This window comes from Suncus etruscus, chromosome 6 (assembly GCF_024139225.1).
Source record: "Suncus etruscus isolate mSunEtr1 chromosome 6, mSunEtr1.pri.cur, whole genome shotgun sequence".
Lineage (NCBI taxonomy): Eukaryota > Metazoa > Chordata > Mammalia > Eulipotyphla > Soricidae > Suncus > Suncus etruscus.
The window spans coordinates 47,824,985-47,850,420 of record NC_064853.1 but is presented as its reverse complement, the minus strand read 5'-3'; the positions used below and the strand labels follow the sequence as shown (position 1 = coordinate 47,850,420).

At 45.3% G+C, this 25,436-nt stretch overlaps 2 protein-coding genes across 4 annotated transcripts in view; one reads left to right on the top strand and one right to left on the bottom strand.

Annotated features, from left to right (window-relative positions):
• Positions 1-25,436, bottom strand: part of LOC126011003 (zinc finger protein 106-like) — a 356,336-nt gene that overhangs the window by 24,946 nt on the left and 305,954 nt on the right.
• PTPRU (protein tyrosine phosphatase receptor type U) overlaps positions 1-25,436 on the top strand; it is an 86,171-nt gene that overhangs the window by 53,949 nt on the left and 6,786 nt on the right. For 2 of the 3 annotated variants that reach the window (XM_049774625.1, XM_049774624.1), the window contains 10 exons: positions 13,167-13,357; positions 14,134-14,209; positions 14,486-14,562; positions 20,292-20,328; positions 20,860-20,957; positions 21,037-21,153; positions 21,993-22,147; positions 22,948-23,083; positions 23,691-23,840; positions 25,102-25,275. In XM_049774625.1, coding sequence (XP_049630582.1) covers positions 13,167-13,357; positions 14,134-14,209; positions 14,486-14,562; positions 20,292-20,328; positions 20,860-20,957; positions 21,037-21,153; positions 21,993-22,147; positions 22,948-23,083; positions 23,691-23,840; positions 25,102-25,275 — 1,211 coding nt within the window. The remainder of the gene's footprint in view (positions 1-13,166; positions 13,358-14,133; positions 14,210-14,485; positions 14,563-20,291; positions 20,329-20,859; positions 20,958-21,036; positions 21,154-21,992; positions 22,148-22,947; positions 23,084-23,690; positions 23,841-25,101; positions 25,276-25,436) is intronic. The other variant, XM_049774626.1, reaches the window with a different exon arrangement.

Genomic DNA, 25,436 nt, shown 5'->3' with positions numbered 1-25,436 from the left:
GCTGGGTGCCTGTATACGCCTTGCTGCAGTGCAGCCAGAAGTCAATGTCTACATAGCATTTCGCACATGCAGTGGCACCAACGATCAAACTTGTGGCCTCACATTTGCAAAGCATGTGCCTTAGTCAAAGAATAATCTCTTGCTCCTCTACAAAATATGTATATGTATTTTGAGGCTGTTAATATTTTGCATTTTACATTTTCATTAATATTTTTAAGAGTGTGGGGGACACCCAGGGAGCAAATTCAGGACCTCAAACATGCAAAACAACTGCTCTACCACCCAGCCATTTCTCTAGCACCTTAAATTTTATATCTAATCTTTATACATCTGTAATTGACTTTTGTGTGTGGTATTAATTAGAGGTTTTATTTTATCTTTCCTCTGGGAAAACTCACTCTTCTGGGATCACTTAGTCTATATTTGTTTACCACTAACTCACTGCCACTCTTAACATGTGTCATAATTCCACACATGTGTAGATATTTTCTGCCTTCTTTTTAAAAAATCTTTTATTTTCTGGCTTTCTCATTCTTTCACTAGCATCTGATTTCTGTAGTTGTCAGATTCCTGGTGTCTGAAACATGAAGTGTTCCCAACTTTTTTCTGGCTCAGGACATCTTGGCTATATTTGCCCTCATTTTTTCTCTTATCAGTTTTATTATTTTAATTTAATTTTTTTTGCTTTGTTTTGAGACCACACAAGGCAGTGCTTAGGGCTTACTCCTGATTCTGGACTCTGGGAATCATATGGGGTATTGGGGATCAAACCTGGGTCAACTAAATGCAAGTTAAAGTGTCCTATCCACTGTACTGTCTCTTCAGTCCCATCTCTGATAGATTTCAGAATCACCTTTTCAAGTTCCTTGGAAAAACATTTATTTTGGTTTGGTTGTTAGACCATACTCAGCTATGTTCAGGGCTTAATTCTGGCTTTGTACTCAGGAAATACACTTGACAGTGCTTAGGGGACCATATGCGTTGCTGGGGACTTTAACCCAGGATGGCTGTGTGCAAATGTCCTTCCTACTGTACTATTGCTGTGGCACAGAAAATAACATTTTTAGTTGAATTTGTATTGAATCTATAGATCAAGTTGAAGTTACCTGGTATCTTATAAAATTATCTATGCCCTATGTTGAATATTTTTCAATATAATCTTAACCATGAAGTGTTGAGCATCTTTTGTTAAATAAATACTCAGTGTCCTTCAATTTTTGATTCCCATTGTAAATAGTGCATTTGTGGGGATATATTTGTGGTATACAAAGTACACATGATATGAGATTTGCTATTTTAGTAATTGGATTTGCTTGTTTATTAATTAATTAATTAATTTAGTGGTGTAGGGGATCAGATTCAGGGTTTTACATATAGAAACAAATTTTCTACTGATGGGCAACCTATCAGCCCTTGACCACTGTATTTATTTAAATTTTTGGAGGTGGGGATCTCCTAAGTGGTTCTCTAGAGACCCCACTGATGATTTTTGTTTAACTGGGCTACGGGTTTAATTCAGGGACTCATAGTTTCTGTGGAGTCAGCAATTATCTGGACCATGTTTCACGGGTGATTATGAAACAAGTTTCATGTTTCCTGGTGATGGGTTCTTGGGGAACCATATGGGCTGCCTGAGATCTGACCTTAGTTAGTTGTGTGCAAGGCAAGCACCCTACCTGTTATACTATTTCTCTGGCCCCAGTCTTTTTCTGTTTAGAAAAATTTTCATTTAAAAATTTTAAATTGGGGCTGGAGAGAAAGCACAAAGATAGGGCGTTTGCCTTGCATGCAGCCAATCTAGGACAAATGGTGGTTTGAATCCTGGCATCCCATATGGTCCCCATGTCTGTCAGGAGTGATTTCTGAGTACAGAGCCAGCAGTAACCCCTGAGTGCCATTGGGTGTGACCCAAAAACCAATTTTTTTTTAAATTAATAAGCATCTTAATTTAAAACAGTTTATCATTGTTTCACAAATCTACCAAACTTCAGGGTCCAATGTCACATGTCAGGATATGTATAAGACACATGATGACTCATTACTTAAGCTGTAGTGTAATTTCACCTTACAAATAATATTTGTATGCTGCCCCTCCAATCATAGTTTCTACTGAGTTTAGGAATTTTGGACTTTCTGGTACCTCCCAGGTAGTGCTCAATGGGTCTGGGGGTTAATAATTCTTGGCCAATTGGACTGGATGGTTCGGAGTTTGCTTCAGAAACACAGAGCTGCTTGGGCCCAGTAGTTCTGTGGATCCTGGGCTATACCTGGAGGTTTTAAGGGACATGCAGTGCTATGATGGATCCCAGAGTCATACATGCAAAACTTCCTTCATGGATTGCCCCAGCCCTAGTTTTTTTCTTTCACTCTTTTCTTTTGGGCCATTTGTTTGCCTTAGTTATTTATATTTCACAGATGAGTTAAACCATCTGGGAACTGTCTTTTACTTACATATTTCACTGAGCATAATTTCAAGTTTCATTTATTTAGTCCCCAAAGGCACACTTCCATCTTTTTAAACGACAGACTAGTATTCCATTGATTATGTACACTGACACTTTATCCAGTCATCCATTCATTAATGAGCATTTAGATTGATCCCATGTTTTTGCTATTGCAAATAAGAATGTTATATCTTTTCAAATTAGTGTTTCATATCGTTTGGGTAGATGCCTAGAGTAGTATTTCTGGATCACATAATAAATTTTAAACTCTCAGTTTACTTAAAGCTATAAGAAATTACTTGAACTTTGTGTTTTTTATTTATTTAATTTGTTTGTTTTTTAGGCTGGATCTTGCAATACTCAGGTTTTAACTCCAGGTTCTGCCCTCAGAGATCACTCCTGGCAGTGCTTGGGGGAACTTATGGGGTTTCAGGAATCAAACCAAGGCCAGCAAGCTTGTAAAACAAGCACTTTACCTGCTGTACTATCTCTTCAGTCCAAACTTTATATTTTTAAAAGTCACTTTTAATAAGTTATATTTACCTAGGAATTTACGTATTTCACTTCCAATTCATCAACACGTACTTATTCATTGTGTTCTTTGTGATCTCCTTCATTAAACTTGTGCCCTGGTCTTGCAGATTAGCTGTTATCAACCTGTCAGTTTACAAATGAGGAAGCAGAGACTGTGGAGCAGAGAGGTATTTTGTTTGGCTCAGATAGCCAGACAGTGGAATAGCATATCTTCCCAAGTGAGGTGTGCATTGCTCGGTGCTCAGTATCCTGCTAGATCTTTCTTTTTCTTTTCTTTTTTTTTTTTGGGGGGGGACACTAGTGATGCTCAGGACTTACTCCTATCTCTGCTTTAGGAATCAGTGAGCCTAACTTACTCCTGGTGGGCTCAGGGGATCATATGGGAAGTGAGGGATCAAACCAAATGCTTTATCTGCTGTATTGTCCCTCAGACCCTATGCTAACTTTTATGTATTTTGTTTTAGTGCCACATCTGTTGATGTTTAGGTACTACTCCTGGCTCTGTACTTGGGTGTGACTCAGGAAGCCATGCAATGTCAAAGATCCAGCCTGGACTTCCTGTATGCAAAGCACGAACTCAGCTTATTGTCCACTCTCAAGTTCCCCAACCCTCTGCTGGGCCTTGACGAATGACAAGGATTTGTCCAGGCAGAGATTGGAAAGAAAGGTCTTGTAAGGACTGGGACAGCATGTGCAAAGTATGGAGGTGGGGCACAAGAGAAAATGAGAAGTTTGATTGGAAGCTTCTTGAGTGTTGGGGAGATTGGAGTGGTGGCTGGGCAAGGTCTTCCTACAGGGTCTTTAGGAGAAATTTGCCCTCATTGACTAGCTGGGGAGACAGACAGAGGTATGGGCATTAGAACCAGGCTGTGTAGGTGACAAAAGCTTGTGGATGGTGAGGACAGCCAGGGCTTTCCTGGTTTTAGAAGCTGTACTTTGGAGCAGGGCTTCAGTAGATTTGCCTGACAATGAGTTTAGGAGAGAACTTCAGACAGGCTGCAGGCTCCAGAGGAAGGCTTGACAACATGGGGAGACTCATGTATGTCTGGGAGGCAGGAGTTCTCCATGCCCCACACCCACACATTCTGATTTTTTCTTACTTTTGAGACTGAGAGCAGAAAACTGTGCTGATTTTGATGCTTCCTTTTTTGCCATTTGGAACACAGAAAATCGCTACATGGAGGTGATGAGGTGAGGGGTGAGGCTCCAAGAGGAGGTTCCTAGGAGGTTACAGTGTGGGCCATTGTCTGGTAACTTGTCTGTGAAGGTCCTCATTCCTGACAGGCCAAGTCCATCCAGAGCTTTCAATCACTGTGAGGCCCTGTGGGTTCCTTCCACATATTTATTGGATTTGCCTAAAAAGTGCTCACACAGTGCTGCTTTGTCAGGAAGAGGAAAATAGTGAGGAAGGGAGAGAGAAGCTCTCCAGAGCCACCTAGTCTGCGTTTGAATCCTAAGGCTACCACTTAATGATCAAGCAGCTTCATCTTTCTGGGCTGTAGTCTCCTCATTTGGATGGGATCAGGATAGTGCCTCCATCCAAGGAGTATTCAAAGACTGGCATGACTAAGTAATAGTGCCAGGCATAAAACTCTCCTGTGTGAGACAGTATTAGCTGTCACTGTGTCTGTGCTTATTTAAGGTTCTCTGTTTTTCTGTAAGCAGTCAAGGAAAAACACAGTGATTCACTCACTAGATTATAGAACAAGTGGTGTCTTTATTTATTTTACTTCTTTATTTTTGGTTTTTGTGCCATACCTAGCTCTGTGCTCTGTGCACCAGGGATCACTTTGGTGGGGTTCAGAGGATCATATGTGGCATAGGGGATTGAATCCAATTTGGCCATGTGTAATGCAAGTGTCTTGCCAGCTGTACTATCTAGCTCCTATATTTTGTTTTACTTACTAATAGTTCTGTGCTTAAAAGTGACCCCTGATGGCGCTTGGGAGGCATATGTGGTCCCAGAGATTCAAACTGTGGTTGGCAGGATATAAGACAAAATACTTTATCCCTCTAATATCTCTCTGACTACAATGCCTGTGTGGGTTGCATCTTAACTTTTTTTTAAATTAAGTTACCATGAGATACACAGTTGCAAAAGTTGTTAATGATATGTATATATATATTTGTGTATATATATTTGTTGTTGTTGTTGTTGTTGTTGTTTTTGTCATACCTGGTGGTGCTCAGGGGTTACTCCTGGCTGTGCTCAGAAGTTGCTCCTGGCAGGCTCAGGAGACCATATGGGATGCTGGGATTTGAACTGGATCCTATTCTGTATTGGCCGCTTGCAAGGCAAACGCCTTACTGTTGTACTATCGTTCCAGCCCCTTGTTGTTCATGATTGAGTTTCAGTATTTCCTGCCACCAATGTCTCTTGTCCCCTTATACTCTTGCCTCTACAGCAGACCTTTAACTCTTCCCCCACCCCTTTGAGGCACTGTGGTTTGCAATACTGTTACTGAAAGGATTTTAAGCATATCACTTTAACTTCTTTCAGTACCCCGTTCTTGTCCAGAGTGATCATTTCCAACTATCATTATAGTGTTCCCTTCTTTATCTTAATTACACAACTACACTTTTGACTCCTTGTGGCAAGCTTCTTATTGTGGACCAGTCCTCCTGGTCCTTGTTTCTATTGTCTTTCGGTATTATTATCATACTGCATTTTTTTTTTTTTACTTATTTTTTGGCCAAACCCAGCAGTGCTCAGGGTTTACTCCTGGATCTGTGCTCATAAATTACTCCTGGTAGGCTCAGGGGACCATATGGGATGCTGGGAATCAAACCCACTTGACCACTTGCAAAGAAAAATGCCTGACTCTGTGTTATTCCTCAGGCCTTATGTTCTCTTTTTTAATGCCCCACAAAAGAGTCAAATCAATCTATGCCTGACCCTCTCACTCTGACACATTTTACTCAACATGATACTCTCCATGTTTATGTGAAGCAGATTTCATGAATCTTTTCGTTTTATTTATTTATTTGTTTATTTTTTTGGATCACACCTGGCAGCGTTCAGGTGTTACTTCTGGCTTTGCACTCAGAAATCACTCCTGGCAGGTTGGGGAACCATATGGGATCCTGGGATTCGAACCACCATCCATCCTGAATCGGCTGAATGCAAGGCAAACTCCCTACCACTGTGCTATCTGTTTGGCCCCTCTTTGAATTCATTTTTTAAATTACCTTTCTGTATTATTCCATTATCTAGATATACCATAGTTTATCCGTTCATCTGTTCTTGGGCACATGGGTTGATTTTAGATTCTGGCTATTGTATATAGTGCTGCAACAAATATTAAGAGTGCCAATGATTTTTCTGCATTGTATTTTTGGGCCCATAGGGTATATTCCTGGTAATGATATTGCTGGGTCATAAATGGAAGTTCAATTTCTAGTTTTTGAGGAAAGTTCATATTGTTTTCCCAAAAGGTTTGACTAGTCAACATTTGCACCAACAATGAATGAGAGTTCCTTTCTCCCTAGATCCATGCACATACTAGTTTTTTTTTGTTCTTTTTAATATATATTGTTTTTTTCATCTCCCTGATGATTAGTGTAATGGAAATTTTGTACTGCCTTTAGCCATTTGCATTTTTTCTTTGAGAAATATTTTGCTCATCTCTCCTCATTTTTAAATGGGGTTAGTTTGTTTTTTTCTTGTAATGTGCTTTATATATCTTTGGTATTAAGTCCTTAGAAGATGGGTATTAGGTGGATAATCTCTTGCATTCCATGGGCCATCTTTGTGTCCTAGTCACCATTCCCTTTGAGATGCAGATGTTTCTTAGTTTTGTGTCTTCCCATTTGTTTATCTTTGTTTCCCCTTGCTTGGATGTTTTATTCTTGATGTTTTATCCTTGAAGGTGCCTAAAGTCTCAATCTCAGTGTTATGAAATGTTTTGCCTACCTTTTCTTCTATGTACCTAATGGATTCAGGACTGATATCAAGGTCTTTAATCCATTTTGATTTTACTTTTGTGCATGGCATTCAAAAGAGATATGAATCTTTTTTTGCATATAGTTTGCCAGTTTTCCTAATACTTGTTGAAGATGCTTTTTTGTATCCACTTCATAGTTTTTGCTCTTTTATCAAAGATTAATTGATCATATATCTGAGAGTCTGTCTCAAGATATTCAACTTTACTCAATTGATCTGAGGGTCTGTCTTTACTCTAATACCATGCTGTTCTAATTACTACACTTTGTAGTACAGTTTGAAGTTGGGGAAAGTAATGCCTCCCATCTTTTTCCAAAGGATTTCTTTAACTGTTTGAATAGGGTATTTCTTATGAATTTCAGAAGTGTTTCATCTATTTCTTTGAAAAAATGTCACGAATATCCTAATAAGGGTTGCATGAATCTGTACAAAACTTTGCAGAGCATTGCCATTTTAATGATATTTATCCTCCTAACCCATGAGGAGGGGTTGCGCTTCCATTACCTCTTTTATTTCTTGAAGTAGTGTTTCATAGATTGCTTTGCAAATGTCTTTCCCTCCTGTAGTTAAGTTGATTCTGAGGCACAGTTGTGAATGGTATTGTTTTTAATATGTATTTCTTCTTTCATTATTCATATATGAAAATTCATGGGCTTTTGTGTATTAATTTTGTAGTCTGCCACTTTACTATCTAAATCTATTGTTTGTAGAAACTTTTTGCAGTTTTTACAATTTTTCAATTTGTCATGTCATCTGCATATAGTAAGAGCTTGACTTCTTCCTTTCTCATCTAAATGCCCTTGATATATATTTTATTGCCTAATTGTTATGGCAACTACTTCCATAGTATATTGAATTGAAGTGGTGAGAGAAGATAAATTTGTCTTATGCTTGGTCTTAGAGGGAAGGCTTTTTAGTTTTCCCCATTGAGTATAATGTTTACTGTGGCTTATTGTAAATAGCTTTGATTATATTGAGTAAATTTTCTTCAATTTCCATTTTGTTGAGTGATTTTTTTTTTATCATGAATGGTACTGGATATTGTCAAAAGCTTTCTCTGCATCAATTGACAACAATCATACAGTTTTTATATTTTCTTGTATTGATATAATGTGTTATGTTGATTGACTTGCTTATATTAAACCATTTTGGCATGTCTGGGATGAATCCTACTTGGTCATGGAATATGATCTTTTTGATAAATATTTGGATTGTATTTGCTAGTATTTTGTTGAGGATCTTTATATCAAAGATATTAGCCTGTACTTTTTCTTTTGTGCAATGTATATGTCTGCTTTTGGTATCAGAATATTTTCTTCATAGAAAGTTTGGTAGTGTTTCTGTTTCTTCAGTTTCTGAAAAGAGCCTGAAAAAGATTGGCAGTAGGTCCTTTTTTAAAGGTTTGAAAGAATTCACTAGTGAATCCATTTGGGCCTGGAATTTTGTTTTTGGGAAGACTTGATTGTCATTTCAATTTTCTTGATAGTGATAATTTTGTTCAGGTATCCATGCTATCTTGCTTTGTCCTTGAGAGATTATGGGAGTCAAGAGTTTATCCATTACTTCTAGGTTCTCTTGTTTTGTGGCATAAAGATTCTCAAAGTAATTTCTGATGATTCTTTGGATTTCTGTGCTCGCACAACAGCGATATCCCCTTTTTATTTATTATTTATTTTATTAAATTTCTTTTTTTCCATATGAATATTGCTAGCAGTTTATCAATCTTGTTTATTTTTTTTTCAAAGAACTAACCTGTTTTATTGATCTTTTGGATTTCTGAGGGGGATTCTGGTTCTTTAATTTCTGCTTTAGGTTTTATTATTTTCTTCATCCTCTCTGTTGGCTCCTTTTGGTGATTTTCCAGTTTCTCAATCTGTGAAACTAAGTTATTTATGTGGGTATTTCTTCTTTCCTGATGAATATTTACATATCTATAATCTTCCTCTTAATGTTGTTTTATCTGTGTCCTATAAGTTCTGGTAGCCTGTGTCCTCATTCTCATTTGCTTCCATAAGTCTTTTGAATGCCTCTTTGATTTCCTCTCTTACCCATTTGTTGTTCAGTAGTGAGCTGTTTAATTTCCAGGTGTTAGAGTTATTTTTCTGCTTCTATTTTTATTAACTTCTATTTTTAGTGCATCATGATATGAGAAGATAGTTGATACAGTTTCTATCCTATTGATTTTTATAGAGGTATGTATTATGGCCCAGCATGTGGTCTATCTTTGAGAATATTCCTTGTGTATTGGAGAAGAATATGTATTTGGCTTTTGGGATATATAAAGTCTCCAACTACTATTGTGTTACTATTAATGTCCTTGAAATCTACTAGCATATTTTTAAGGTATTTTGATGATCCTTATTGGATATATATATGTGTATATATATATATATATATATATATATATATATATATATATATATATATGTATGTTTAGGAGTGTGATTTCTTCCTAATGTATATATCTCTTAATTATTAAGAAATGACCCTCTCTGTCACTTATAACCTTTTTGACCCCAATGTCTACTTTGTCTGATATTGGGATAGCCATGCCAGCCTTTTTCAGAAAATTGTTTGCTTGAAGGATTGTCTTCCAACTTTTGGCTTTGCATCTGTGTTTGCTCTGACTATTCAAATGTGTTTCTTGCGAGCAGCAGAATGTTGAATTTAATTTTTGAATTCTGACATTTCTACTTGTAGTTTTTTCATTTCTCCTCTCATATCCTCCTGTGTTTTCTGGCTATCTGTTCCATTGTTTCTTTGAGCTCATTTAACATCCTCAATACTTCCTCTCTGATGTATTTTTCGGAGAGATTATTTAGGTGGATATTCCTGGTTAGATCTCAAGGCTCCTGTCTTTGTCTACCTCCTGAAGGTAGGTGCTCTTTTTCTCAAGGTTCCTGTTATACTCTGGAGGTGATTCTTTTTAATAGACTATCAGTGTCTTCTCATTGCCAGGGAGGACTCTGGGGAGGCTCAGTGAGTGGTGTTCTCTTCTTTGCCTATCAGAAAAATTCCTTTCCAATTTGATGTCCCTTTGGAATTGTGTGAAATCTCTTGTGCTGATTCAAGGAATGTGCTCTTTGTCTTGAATTTACTACTACTCTGTGAGTAGGGTTCTTTTGTTTCTTGTTCCCCCAGCTATTTTTGTGGGTTCTTGATGAAATTATGACTGGAATAAGGGATAATATACTGTTGGCCTAATGTGGTTATGGTAGCCAGGCTGCCCTGTTTAAAGTCTAGTGTAAGAAAACCAGATATAGGATTTATGGGTTCTGCAGGAAGGGATTATCGGGCAGCTTTGGGGATTATTTCGTGGCTGCCCAATCAAGAAACCACACCTTCTGTTGTCCTTAACTGTGGGAAAGCCTAACATCTTCTCCTTAGTTTGAGTCTTACCATTTATTCATTCATTTGGGATAGCCTTTGGGATCTCTCTAGCACTGCTGAGTTACTTGCACTGGCTTTAGGTTCCACAGGGTCCTGCTCATCACTTGTGGGGAAGTTTGACCCCACTGTATCCTTTGCAGGGAGTTCAGATGGGCAGTTGTGCTAGGCATCCCACCCACTCAGGAAAGCACCCTGGGAGCCATCTTTAGGGTACATATAAATGGGGAAAGTTCCCCTCTTTGGGAGGCACATGACTAGAATCAAACTTTGAATTAGGGCCTCTGATTCAAGACTTAGTGTTCTTTTCTCAGGACTCCATCTTGCCACTGAAATACCAGCTGTTCCCCTCATTCCTTACTTCTTTGTTAGAATGGAACTAAGTGGTACTGGGGCTTCCTGGACACTCTTGGGTGACAGCTTGAATCTGAGGAGAGGTTTTCATCTTGTATCTTCTCTTCTCCCTGTTTAGGGGCTATAAGCTATGGGCAAGCAGACTTTTGAGGTGAAACAGATGGAAGCATGGTGTGTATATTTCTTTGGGGAATTTGTGGGCAAAGAGAGCCTCCACTCTTGGCCAGATCATCATTCTGATTGTAGCACACCTGAATTCTTGATTTCAACTAGAAGCCACCAGGCTCAGCTATAGTTCCCCATCAGGGACCCAGCCTGGCTTTTTCTGTGTGCTAATCTTTTTTTTAAATATATATATCTTATTTAAGATGCTAATCTTTAGACCTTATAAATGGGTCCTTCTTTCTTGGGAGGATGACCTTTTCAGGGTTTCTGGAATGAGCTATTGGATTTTCTTGCTCTCTTGCGCCCATTTTCTACCTAGGGAGCTCCCTGAAGCTGTCAGCACAGCTTCAACAAAGAGCACTCAGACCCCTCTGTCTTTGAGTTCTTTGAACTAGCAGAAACCATTTTCCCTGAAATCTTAGCATTTATTTTATGTGTTTGTCATAGATGCTCTTTAGAAGTCAAGCCCCAGAACACAGGTGCCTCCTCTTTCAGCCCAGTGCTCTGGCTTTCTGAGGTGTAATGGATCTCTCTCTGTTCCAGAGCTGCTCATCATTCCATCACCCCATCTGCGGGTGTTCCCCATGTGCTGGGCATTGGACAAAAGGCTTTGTATGTAAGATCTTACTGAATACTGACACTACTGTGGATAGTCACAGTTTTTTTCTTCACTTGACACATGAAAAGAAAAGTTAAGAGAGAGTAAATAACACTCCTAAGGTCACACGCAGAGCAGGGATTGGATCTGAGTCTGTCTCCGAGCCACCATGTTGCCTGGGTTCTCTGGAACCTTCACCAGGGATCCAAGAGAAGCTGTCTCAGTAAAAGGCAGTGGTGAGACATTCTGCTTCTGTTCTGCTCCTGGAGACTGGAACTGCGCAGCCAATGTGTTGTAAGCCTTGAGAGGTCTTACAGGGAAAGAAAAAAGACTCCCAATTATGCAAACCAGAATTTCACGGCCTCCTTTAAAGCAAAGCCCCACTGGCCTCCCGCTTTTCTTCTTTCTAATGGAATATCATGTAGCCCTGTGGCATGACTAGGATTTTTTGGATTCCAGATTGCTAGGCAGGTCTCCTCTCTTTGCACCTTAGATTGCCCATCTGCCGCACTGTTTGGGTTCTCTGACCTTAAAGGGCTGGATGGGGCATGATGACCTTGGAGCTGGAAGTACTGGAAGGTGGGATATGGTGTTTAGGGCATGAAAGGAGGGCAGGCAGGAGAAGCCTGCCACTTCACTGAAGCTAAGTTCAGAGCATCCAGACAGGACATGGAAGGCTTCCTGCTTTCAGGCAACAGAGACGGAGTCTGGGAAGGAAAGTGGTGTGTGTGTGTGTGTGTGTGTGTGTGTGTGTGTGTGTGTGTGTGTGTGTGGCGGGGATGTTCTGGTTCCTGTGCAGTCATTGTCACTTAGTCATCCTAGGAATCATTTCTGGCTCTCTCAAGGACAGGCACTGGGCTGAGACCTAAGGATGAATGAGTTCACCATGGGGTGGGGGGCAATGTTAGTGTAATCATGTGTGCAGGCACAGGGTAGGGGGGTACTTGGGGGCCTCTGGAAGCCTCCTCACTGGCCCCTGCTGGCAAAGAACAGCTCTGAGAGCCATGAGGGGTCGGCTTTAAAGAAACCCTTTTCCCTACACCCCCCTTCCTCTCCAGCCTCCCTCCCACACCAAGCCAGGAAGGATGTCACTGGGTGTGGAAGCTTGTCCTCAGTGGGGGCAGGGGTGGCTGAAAGGAGCCAGAGCTTCACTCCTGCACCTGATCTCGGGGCCTGATCTGGGGGCTGCAGGGGTACTGAAGGAGAGATTCAGGGAATGGGTAGGCCTGGGGAGGTAGAAGGGGAGCTTTCAAGGGTGCAGAGCCCTGTGACACCCCCTCATCCATGGTTCCATGAATGGCAATGGAGAATACAGCCCACAGTGGAGGTGTTGACACAGGAGGAAACTCTGGGGGTGGGTAATCTGCAGGGGGTGGAGTAGAAGCCAATTTTGGGGTTTGCTCCATTTGAATGAAGGTAATTACTGGGCGTGCCAGTGTTCCAGACTGTTCCCTGAAAGGGGAGGCAGGGCAGAGGAAGAGAAGTGGACCTGCTATGGGTTATGTTGAAGTTGGAGGAGGGTGTATGCTGGGGAGTAGTAGGGTGAGGTGAGCAGGGCCAGGCCAGGAGGGCACCATGGTCATGTAACTCACATGTCACTTTGCAGGAGTAGTCACGTGACCCCTCTGTCACTGTGTAGGAGGGAAAGGTTAGGAGTAAGAAGGCAGGGCTTGGCCCATCCTATAGGCCCACCCCATAGGGCTGTCTAGAAAAGAACCCTTTTTCTTTTCTCTGACCACAGGTGACCAGCGCAGTGGTGGGGTCACTGAAGCCAGCAGCCTCTTGGGGGGATCGCCAAGGCGACCTTGTGGCCGGAAGGGCTCCCCGTATCACACTGGGCAGCTGCACCCTGCAGTGCGTGTGGCCGACCTTCTGCAACACATCAACCAGATGAAGACGGCTGAGGGTTACGGCTTCAAGCAGGAGTACGAGGTGCCCGGCCCCCGTCCTGGTGACCCCTCACAGGAGCCTCACCTGGTCCTCCATTGTGGACCCTGATTTGCCAATGTTCAATTTAGTCTGATTCATCACCCCCAATTCAACCTAATCCTTTTCATCTTGATCTTCACCCTACTATTAGACTACCCTGGTTTTTTACTTTCCTCCTAATTCTCCTTTGAAATCCCTTGAATCTTCTTGCACTCCCATTGTGAACTCTGATCATAGTTCTGTGCTGTCCCTAATAGGGATGTTAACTCTGACCTCTGACTTAATTCCCCCCTTTGATGTTGACTCTGGTTCTCATCTAAAGTCCTACTTGAGCTCATACTTGAAGGTCATACAGCTTCCATCTGCTCTCTGACACTATCCTTATCCTCTTCTTAATTTCCTGCACCTTGACCTTCATGTTGATGCTGGCACATGCCGCTGGTAGCTTAGGTTCGATTGGTTCGATTAAAGCACCTTGCAGTGTGGGCAAGCAGCATGCTAAAAATGGGCTTTCTCTCCTAAAACCTGACTCTTTCTAAAGCATCTCTGAACTCACAATTTTGCTTACTCTTTTATCTCCTTCCCTTCCCCAGCACTGCTTGGTCTGAACCTTGGTCCAAAGTGTTGAGAGAAATCTAGGAATTTATCTCAGGCCCCCAGTTTGAGGCTGCCCCAAATCACGTTCCTGTCCTTGTGTTCCCACTGGTCCCTTTTGAGAGGAGAAGGGTCAGAGGACGGGGGGCTTTCCATCCTGTGGGCTGACATGTTCCCTCTGGCAGAGCTTCTTTGAAGGCTGGGATGCCACAAAAAAGAAGGACAAGCTCAAGGGTGGCCGTCAGGAGCCCATTCCTGCCTGTAAGTCTTGGGGAAGGGTGTGGGGTGGAAGTTGGGGAGGTAAAGGCCCTTTTCCTAGAGCCTATCCATTGCCTAAGCTGCATGTGGTCGGATATCCTTGACACTCAGGCCAGACTCTCCCAGTGGGTCTTCCTGCCTCTCGGGTTCCCAGAGCCTGCTGCTTGACCCTGAACCTCTTAGTCCTGGCTGTTCGGCTGTACCTTCTACCTCTGTCCTGGCTCTCAGCTCGTGGTTCTACCTCTACCCCATGCCTGGCCACTTGCTCTGTGTTTGCAGATGATCGGCACCGTGTGAAGCTGCATCCGATGCTTGGAGCCCCTGATGCCGATTACATTAATGCCAACTACATAGACGTGAGTGCCGCCCCCTCAGTTCCATGTGCCCACCCCATCCCAGTTTCTATCTCTCTTTCTGGGAAGGCAGGGCACAAATGGGACCTTAGATGGCTAGGTCCTGCAGAGTACCCTGGGAGGGAGAGGGTGGGGAGGTTGCGGAGCATGACAGAGGGGGAAGGTGGAGTGGGCGAAGACAAGAGGGAAGATCGCTAGACTTTAGGTCAGGACTCTTCAGAGAGGACCAGATCTTGGAGGTGAAGGCAGGCTGGTGGTGAAGGCATGGGGAGGCAGGCGGGGGAATTTGGATTCTTGCTTTTGAGGCCCCAGGGAACTGGGAAAGGTGTTTTGCCCATGGTTAGAGTTGAACTCTAAGAATAACTCAATCCAGGAAGGACTCACGTGGAAGAACACATGCCCAGCACATGCTAGGCTCTACATTCAATTCCAAGCATCACATGACCCCCATCCCCCCACGCTGCTGGGTTAGGCCCAAGTGTCAGAAAATAACTAAGAATAATTACTCATGTTTCCTGAGCATGTACTTTGTACTAAGCACTTTATGTCAAATACTTTCTCTAATCCCTCTGACTCGGTACACAGCAGTTAGGCTTATGAGAAGTTATTCATCCTGGGTCATACAGTGAATGAGTGGTCAGCAAAGCTTTCCAGTCTCAGCTTCCCTGGGCTCCCCTAGCCTCTCTACTGACTGAGAGGCATTTCTGCCATGCACGGCAGCAGTCGGGCCTGGTTAGACCTGAGGGAGGGACAGGGTAGTAAAATGGGTCCTGAGCTTGGTGTGAAGGGACTGTGGGTAGACTCTGCCCAAGTGCAGATGATAGAAAGGGGACAGGATACTCCTGCCTGAACTCTGTCAGGTTAGGAAGCGAATCATTTATTCATTCATCAGATGTGTTTGGATCATCTGCCATGTGCCAGGTACTGAGCTGGCCACCAGGGGCACATCCGTGCACATGGTCCTTTTTCTGGAACCACTTGTTCTGGGGGTGGGGTAGAGGGACGCACACATAAATGAACAAAGACATAAATCCAGAGTAGGTGGGAAAGCCCAGACCAGGTAAGGATAGTACCTTTTCTGGAACATCTCAAAAGATAGGCCACAGGCTGTGGCCAGGAGGGCGAAGGGAGTGGCTGGAGCAGAAGAGAGGGATCCCAGGAAGGCAGTTGTGGGAGCCAAGCCCTGTGTAGGGGGAGGAAGGCGTGTGTCTGGGAAGTGAGGTACTTGGGGCTTCCGAAATCACCTTTCCTCTCCCTCTTCTTTACCTCCGCCCGGGATTGCACATGCATCCCTTTTCCAGAATTCCTGGCCTTCTCCCTTGCCTCCTATCCTCTCCTTTGGCTGGGACAGGGGTCAGCCCTGGCCTCTCAGACTTGGGCAGCTTCAGTGAAGGAGGCCTTTTAGGTCTGTGCAGGCACCTAATTAGCATCACGTTGGGCCCCCCACAGAATCACTCCCCTCGTCCCTCCCTTTTGGGCCCAGCCTGGTGTACCCATCTCCACTCTGCCTCCCCCACTCCTGTCCCCCATCCTGGCCACTCCTGTGCTCTGTTCACCTCCATCTGCGTCTGGCCTAATTTCTGTCTCTTTTGCTTTGTACTGTTCCCTCACTGGAATCATTAAGATTCGGATAAATCGTGAAGTAAGTATTTCTCCCTCACCTCCTCCTCCTGTCTGTCTCACCAGCCGTAGCTCAGACTCGAAAGTCTTGGGGCTGTCTCTCTCTCTCTCTCTCTTTCTTTGTCTCGGTCCTCCTTCCCCACCACCCTGAGTACCAGCTGTTCTGCTCAGCTGCCTGGCCAGGGGCCACCCAGGGCTGAACACTGGTACTGCCCTGTTGTAAGCTCTTCCTCCCATCCCCCTGCTGGGGAAAATGGTGATGGGGGTACTCCGTGGTGCTGTTCTGTCCTGGCCCCCACCTTCTGTCTCACCTTCACCCCCCATTCCTGCATTCTCTTTAGCTACTTTTTCTTCAGGATGGGGGAGGGTTGGGGTGGGGAAAATTGTCCTGGGCCCTGCCTTTGCTACTGGGGGTCAGGATCTTTAAAATCATACACATGGCTTTGCTTACATCCCTCAAAAACTAGTCCCTGTGTTCAAATCCCTTTGTCATCAGTTTGCTTGAACCTCAGTTCCAACTACTTTATCCTCAATGTAGCCCTGATTTGAAATTTCTTTTCTTGGGGCCAGAGCAATAGTACAGCAGGTAGGGTGCTTGTCTTGTATGCAGCTGACCTAGGTATGATCTCCAGCATCCCAGATGGTCCTCCATGTCCCACCAGTAGGGATTCCCGAGCCAAGAGCCTTGAGCACCACCGAGTGTGACTCCAAAACCAAAGAAAACCAACCAACCAACCAACTAACCAACTAACCTACCAATCAACCAACAAAAAACAAAATTCCTTTTCTTTCTTTTTTGGGAGATATGGGGTGGTGAGCAAGTGGTGCTTTTGTTTAGAAGAATTATGCCATTTAGTTGTTGTTGTTCAAGTTCTCTCAAGTGGTACTAAGGAAACCTGGGGCCTCACCAATGATTCTATGGGCTGGAGAATGTAGTGCTGCCTGGGCCCTGAAATGCTGGGATACCCTGGTTATCTCCAGGGTTATACCCAGAGATGTTCAGAAGACCCTATGGTGTTTGGCATCACACCCTGGATTTGGTGAATGCTAGGTGTGCACCCTAACTGCTGTACAATCTTCTGGCTCCTCTTTTTTTGGGGGTTCTCAAGCAGTACTCAGAAGAATTGGATGGAATTCAGGACTGGATGGTTCAATTCAGGGGTCTGAAGGTGTGGTGCTGGGTTCAGCTACTCCACCTGATGCTACTCAAGAGTCATGAGGACCATAGTGGACCTTTCTGGGGATAAACGCACAGTGCTGGGAATCAGCTGGATCCCACAAATGCAGAGCTTGTGCCCCTCATCTCACACTGTGTCCTGGCACCTCAGCCTTTCTTTTCTGTTTACCTTGAGTATCTTTATTTTAACTAAAGGTCCTCTCAGTTTACATCACTGTCGGTTTCAGGTGTACCATTTCTCACCTCAGCAACTGGGTTTGGTTTTTCAGAGAGTCTTGAAAGCCCCCTTTACACCTAGCATTCCACTGATTTTACTTTTAATACATGTTTATTATTTTGGTAATATTTGGTGACTTAATGGGTTTGTTTTCTATGGTGAGAATATATTTTTCTACTTTCTCTATATTTTTCTCAAATATTTCATTTTCTTGGACTGAGCACACACTTTGCATATAGGACACCCAAGTTCAGTCCCCAATACATCATGGTTCTCCCAGTACAACTGGAATCAACTGCTACATAATCTCCCTGCGAGTAGCTCCTGAGCCACACCAGCTAGGTCCAAAAACCAGTGATCATTTTTTTCTTGATTTTTGTGGTGACACAAGTGTAGTCCCTTTGAGACATTTAGGCAGCCTGGTGATTCCTGACATGGGAGGCGAAAGGCCCTTGTGACATACCTGCCAGAGATGCTATTTTCCTATTAGGCTCTCAGAGCCCTCCTCTTATGGTTGCCCTTAGAGGGTGGATGTGTAATCCTCTCAAATTAAAATAAAGATTTGTTGTTTATAATGTTATTGATAATTGAATTTTAGACACATAATATTTCAACACTAATTCCACCACCAGTGTTAACAGTCATCACTAATGCTCCCATACTCTGTCATCCCTCACCCTCCAAAACAAAGCTCTGAGATATAACCAGATGGCAGAGGCAGAACTGCAGTGGGTCTCCCCACCTGCAACTTGGCCAGGATGTGCTGGATTAGGTCTTAGACTTTCCCTCTTCATTTCCATATACCAGAATTCCACCTTCTTGGTTTTTGGTTGTCAGACTGACCAAATACTGTTAAAAGTTGGGCTTCAAGTGCCTTCAAATGTGGGAGGGCACGTATATCCCTGGCTGAGCTCCCACCTGGGCCACACCTTCATCAGTTCACCTTTCTCACCCTCTGGGCCCACATTTGGCAGAAAAAAATCAGGGCTTTGGCAGTTATGCCAATGGATCACAACTGCACTTTTACTGATGGCTGGAACCTGAGCCCCAACTCCTAGCAGTAGTTTTTATTGTTGTGGGGGCCAGACTGGCCATCGGGGTACTCAGGATCAAACCCAGTGCTTCACTCATCCAAGGCACATCCTGAAACTGCATTTCTGTCTCCAGCTCTGGCATCTTGCCATATCACACATGCCAGTGGTGCTCTTCCTGCTCCCCCATTAGGTTCTGGGCTGTATCTGTCTGGGAACAGGTCCTGGGGCTTATGGGGTCCTGCTGTGGGAGGCTGAGCTGATGTGGTTTAGACTCCCCATTTCTGTGGCCTTCATGGCATGTAATTGTGTGGTAATGCTCACAGGCAGTTCTAAAGGGGGGGGCAGGGATAAAGCTTATGCTAAACTTGTTCAGCTCTGTCCTCTGCCTACTGAGTGGCACATGGGCTGCTGGGCACTGGAGGGACAAAGAGGAAGGAATTAAGAGGGCCTCTTGTCCTATGTAGGTTGTCAGACCCTGATGTGAGGGGAGTAGCTTGTTTCCAGCATGAAGCCATGTGGAGATAAAGACTTCTCTAGCCCAGGAAGTTAATTCTGGGTTAGAAAAAGAGTATAGCAGTAGGGCACTTGCTTTGTGCAGAGAACATGAGTTCAATGCCTCATACTTCAGATAGTCCCTCGAAACCTTTCAGGAATGATCCCTGAGCTTAGCTGGGTGTGACCCTGCAAACCAAACCAAAAAACAAAAGACTTATTATTCTCACTTTGCTGAGGTGAGATGGGGACTTGGAGAGGGAAGGTGTGCTTTAGGGCATGTGGACTGTGCAGAGCTGTGGTTGGAACTCTGAAGTCAGTGCAGGGCCAGAGCAGTTTCTGGAAGCTGGGCTGGGTGGCTGTGCAGACCCTGCAGGCCCTGCACTGAGTCTGCCCTGCTGCCTGGACTCAGGTAGCTTTGGCCAGAGTATGAGGCCATGTGGACAGTGTCTCATGGGCAGCTTGCCTCAGGGAATGGGGGTCTGGCTGATGTTTAATCTTAATTTGAGATCTTGGAAGTGGAGGTTAAAGTAGTATTTAGGGGAAAATCATGCAGGTCAAGTGCTTAGCACAGTATGTAACCATAATGGAGTCTGAAAGCAATTATTTTTATTATTGTTATTGACTATAAATTTAAGAAATATTTTCTCTGAGGGATACTTGAAGCCTTCCTCTGGCCCCCAGCTCCAGAAGAGTAAGATGATGGGAGTCACTTCCATATTCTGGTTGTCCCCAGGGTAGACTGTGATAGCTGGCCAGGAACAGACAGGAGGCAGAGGTGGGGACTTGACTGGGGCCTTTAGGGCATTGGCAGACTGTCTGATCCCTGTATTGTGTTTAACATAGTTGTGGTCTGTATGCAACAGGTCTTTATTCCCAGATGATGAGGGAGAGGGGACTCCAAGCCCCTATAGACATACCCTCCTGCCCTGAACTCCAGAGCAGAGATGGATTTCAGGCCTACATGTTGTCCCAAGGCACAGCTCTTCTGCTTGGGACCCCTGGTTAGGAGTCCTGGGAGCTTCAGAGTGAGGGGACCAGAGAGGCCAGAGGGAGTGAGGTCTTACAAGCCACTTCAGAGAGAATGGGCAGAGGCCTGCGGGAATGAAACCTAAACATCCCCTTCAGAGAGAGGGGGCCAGAGAGGCCTGAGTAAGTGAGGTCTCACACCCCCTTTGCTCTCCTCTTCCAGGGATACCACAGGTCCAACCACTTCATAGCCACTCAAGGTACCCAGCACCTCTGCCTGCGTGTTCTCCCCATGCTGGAACACCCCACCTGCCTGCTGATCTGCTTGACCTCTGCCTGTCTGATCTACTTGACCTCTGCCTGTCTGCTTGTCTGCCTATCTTTCTGTCTGTCTCTGTCTGTTGGCCATCAGTGCCAGTCTCTGCTGTGCTTGCATCTCTCAACACGCTCCATCCATTGGTACTTCCTCACACTGTCTCTCCCTGGGTAGCATATGGGGAAGAGCTCAAAGGTTCGTCCTGTGGGTTGGGTGCCACCTGTTCCCTCTGGCTGTTGTTGACCTCTCTACCTCCCAACATGCCTTTTGGACACTTGGGCCACATACACTTTCCCCTGGGCCTACTCATGGAATTCCCTTCCTGACACTTCTCACCCCCATTGCCTTCTAGACACCAGTGGGCAGGGGGTGGGTATCAGGGGAAGCCCCACAACCCTATTGGGGCTCTGCAGCCTCTTGGTCTGGGACTATGGTGCTGGGCCTGGGTTGGCGAGGCCTTGCCTGCACCCTCCAGGGCCGAAACCTGAGATGGTCTACGACTTCTGGCGCATGGTATGGCAGGAGCACTGTCCCAGCATCGTCATGATCACCAAGCTCATAGAGGTGGGCAGGGTAAGCGGGGCTGGGTGAGGGGGCCTGATGGGCCTGGGGCTGGGAGGAGCCCTCTGAGCTTGTGCTCTGACAACTCTAGGTGAAGTGCTCACGATACTGGCCTGAGGAGTCAGACATGTACGGGGACATCAAGATCACGCTGCTGGGGACAGAGGCACTCGCTGAGTATGTGGTGCGCACCTTTGCACTGGAGCGGGTGAGTCTGCTGGCCTCACCTTTACAGTCAGAGCTTCCTGCCCCAGCCCCAAGCCCAGGAGCAGCAGCCAGTAGAGGGCTGTGCTGCCCTCCACCAAGGCAGCCGCTCAGAACTGCCCAGAGCGCTGACATGACTGGAAGGGACCCGGCCACTCCAGGAGCAAGCCAAGGCTATGATGATCAGAATGATGCTGGCAGCTGAGTGTTGGATTCAGCCATGTCACTTGCTGCTGCAGCCTCAGAGGGTTCTGTAGGATTTGGGCTTCTTCAATGCCTATGTTACAGATCACAAAGTGGGACTCTGAGTGGTTCTGGCATTCCATGATGAGTTTCATTTGGCCCTCTGCAGAACCCTCAGTGCAGAACAGTTCTCTCAGTTTAGGCTAAGGTCAGGCAAGTCAGAGAGAGAGAGTACTATGGGTAGGGTTTTTGCTTTGTATGCAGCCAACCCATGTTTGATTTCCAGCATCTCATATGGTCCCCTAATCCCTCCAGGAGTGATCCCTGAGCACAAAATCAGGAGTTAGCCCTGAGAATCACCAGGTATACAAATCCTTCATCCCTGAAAAAGACTAAGGCCAGAGTCTCAGGGCTCCCTGAGGGCAGTAGATAAACAGGACATAGTGTAGCTTTGGACTCAGCTGGCATATGCCCCCACTCAGTGATATCTCTGCCATCCCTGAGAAGTGGTTAGATACTCACTTCTGAGACATCTGGCCCCACTTTGTTCACTCTTGCAATGTGATATTAAACTTCACATCAAAAAATTGTTACCATACACACAGCTTCCATCTAAAGGGCATGTGGTGACTCTGATGGGTCCTCCTCTTATCTCTTCAGAGAGGCTACTCTGCCCGGCATGAGGTTCGCCAGTTCCACTTCACAGCGTGGCCTGAGCACGGTGTGCCCTACCATGCCACAGGGCTGCTGGCCTTCATCCGGCGCGTGAAGGCCTCCACCCCGCCTGACGCGGGGCCCATCGTCATCCACTGCAGGTGGGGAGCAGAACTGGTTCAGGTACCCAAGAGAAGCCCCCAGGATGCTGCTCTGTGAACTAGACTATGGAAGGACCTCCTTAGGCTGAGGTCCCAGAATAAATGAAACTATGGGGGAGAGAGCCCCGGGAGAGGGTCTGGGCTCTGGACTGGAGGAATTATTGGCTCTTTCATGCTGTTTGGTCAGTGAACACTCATCTTTTTGTGGCCATTGTCTGTTTGTGGAGATTACTGTCTGTGTTCAGTCATCCTTGCCAACATGCCACCAGTTTGGAATTGTGGCCTCACTGTCTGCTCCGCTTCCCATTTCTTATCATAGCTCAGCTTGTGCTGAGTCTGGAGAGCCTAGAAATGGAGCCACACAGCCATGTTCTTAGGGAGCTTCTGCCCAGGGAGGCAGCCACAGAAACAGGCAATTCTAAGAACAGTTGCCCAGTGGTTTTGGGAGCTCAGAGGCATGGCCTCTGCTAACAGGTGTGGTATCCAGCCTTGAGTGAGTGTGTGTGAAAAGTGGGCTTTTAAGGATGCTGGAGATATGGGGTTGAGCTCTGGGCCTCTTGGAGGTCCTTTTTTTCCTTCCCCTTTGAAGTTTCTCCCTGTTCTTCTTCCCTGTCTCCTCCTTTGTGCCCCCCAATTCACATTTCATCAGAATTCTTACAGTACCACAGTGCCTTCTTTCTGCTTTTTCCTTTGTATCCCTGGCTTCAGTCTGGGGTGGACTTGGCCAAAGGCTTCAGGGCCCTTTTTCTGCCCCATCTTGTGCTCTGACATGTGGGGGTGCTCTCTCCTCTGCCCCACAGTGCAGGCACAGGACGAACAGGTTGCTACATCGTTCTGGACGTAATGCTGGACATGGCTGAGTGTGAGGGTGTTGTGGATATTTACAACTGCGTGAAGACCCTCTGCTCCCGGCGGGTCAACATGATCCAGACGGAGGTAGGAGTATGGCTGGCTCCCCGGGCCTCCCTCCAGCACTGGGGCCATTGAGCCCCTTTACAGATGGCAGGGAAACTGGGATCTTCCTTAGGGTTTCCCCCCTCTGTCCCTTATCCCTGGGCCTGGGGTTTAGAGCCCAGTGCTGTGAGTTCTTCCAGGTTTGGTCACAAAGCAACAGCCAGGTACATGGGTCATGTAGCCACATCTCTGGGTTTGCACCTTCACTGGTGAAGTACTGGGCTTGCTACAAGGACAAATAGGAGCTGGGAACAGTCCATGAAGGTTGTTTTAAGTAGGGTTTAGCTGGCCATAGTATCCAATATATGACTTGGACTCTAGCTCAGAGCACCCCAGCACCTCAGAGCACCCTGCTAACTCATAGCACCCTTCTATGTCAGAGTGCTCCAGCATTTTAAAGTGCCACAACTATCTCAGAGCACCCACACTATCTCAGAGTACTTTAGAGCATACCACTACCTCAGATCACCCCAACTATCTCAGAACACCTAAGCACCTTAGAGCACTCTTACCTCAGCTTGCTTTCTGCTGTCACTGCTTCAGTCTCCAATTTCTAGTCCCTGTAGCTTCATGTTCTCTTCCATCCCAGGAGCAGTACATCTTTATCCATGATGCAATCCTAGAGGCCTGCCTATGTGGAGAGACCACCATCCCTGTTAGTGAGTTCAAGGCTGCCTACAAGGAGATGATCCGCATTGACCCTCAGAGTAATTCCTCTCAACTTCGGGAGGAATTCCAGGTGGGTCTCAAGCCCACGCATGTAGGTGTGTGGATGTAGTTTATGATCTAGTGTGTAAGTGTATTGGTTATTTTTTGCTGGAGGTCTAAGCAGGAAGTACAAAGCTGAGCTATTCTGAGAGACTTAGAAACAGTGGGGGATATGTCCCAGCTTTTGAGAGCTCAGACTTCAAAGTCATACAGACTTGGGTTCAAATTCTGGCATACCTAGGTAAGAGCTATGAGTACTTACCTAGAACAAGCCCTTATTTTCTCCACATTCAGTGTTCTTACCTAGAAAAGAAAGCTACTAGTGCTCTTGCAGTGTTTGTATTCATTAGGATTCTTTTGGTTGAAAGTAATGAAAATCCAGCTCAGTAGCTCATATAACTAAAAAGCCTAAAATTGGCACAGCTTCAGTTATGGTTGGACCCAGGGGCTCAAATAATGATACCATGACAGCCAATTTTTATTTCTGTTCTCTTGTTTTTAGCTTGATTCTCAGACCCACACCCTGGCCCCCATCAATGCCAAGCTCACATCCTCTCTGTTGTCAAGATTCTTTTTCCAGGAAAAGGAATCTTGACAATGGTCACAACAATGGTCACATACCTGTCTATCCCTAAGCCAGTCCCTGGGCCCCAACAGCTGGCAGCCTTATTGGCCCAGCCTGTTTCTGGGAGTGTGGCCAGTCTCACTGTTTCATTGGACCAAGCTGGGGAAAAGCTGTTTCTGCTAAAGTTGGAGCCTGGTTACTGGGGGACAGAAACCCTCAAGGTTCCTTCTATTCCAGATTCCTGAAGTCAGGTATTTGAGAAACAGCCTAGAATGATGTCATCAGAAGATTGGCTTGTGATTCCTAGAGATTCTGGATCATGAGATTGATAGGGATGCTTGGGGGATGAATGTCAGAGGATGGAGGGGATAAGCTAGTGTCCGTGGCCTGCTATAGAACCATGTGCTCCAGATTTACATTCTGTTCCTGAGGCAGGTGGCCCCTTGTACCTAACCAACCCTAGAGTTGGCTTTGTGAATGATTTGGGTGTCAGTTCTTATCTCCTAATAAGCACATCAGTCCTTGCTATGTCTTTGTGTGTCTGTCAGGCTCAATGAATGGTGCAAGGCCTTGAGGTGTGAAACCAGGTTTCTGCCTTTCTGCTTCTCTCTGTACCTGAGTTTTTCCCTTCAGGAATTAGTGTTAATCACCCAAATGGATGGATTGATGGGGCACAAGGAGGCATTCACAGCACCCAGAGCACACACTCCTGTTATATTTCCTACAGACGCTAAACTCGGTCACGCCTCCATTAGATGTAGAAGAGTGCAGCATCGCCCTACTGCCACGGAACCGGGACAAGAACCGCAGCATGGATGTGCTGCCACCTGACCGCTGCCTGCCTTTCCTTGTCTCCACTGATGGGGACCCCAACAACTACATCAATGCTGCCCTGACTGATGTGAGGGCTCAGGGCTGGATGGGTTCTGCGAAGGGTGCATGGGCCACAGGAGCAGAGCTCAGGGCTTTGGTTCAGGGGCCTCCTGTCTGTTCTGGAACTAGGCTCCTACCCCTGATATTCTATTCTCGGCATTCAACCAGCACTCTCCTCCCTCTAGGTAT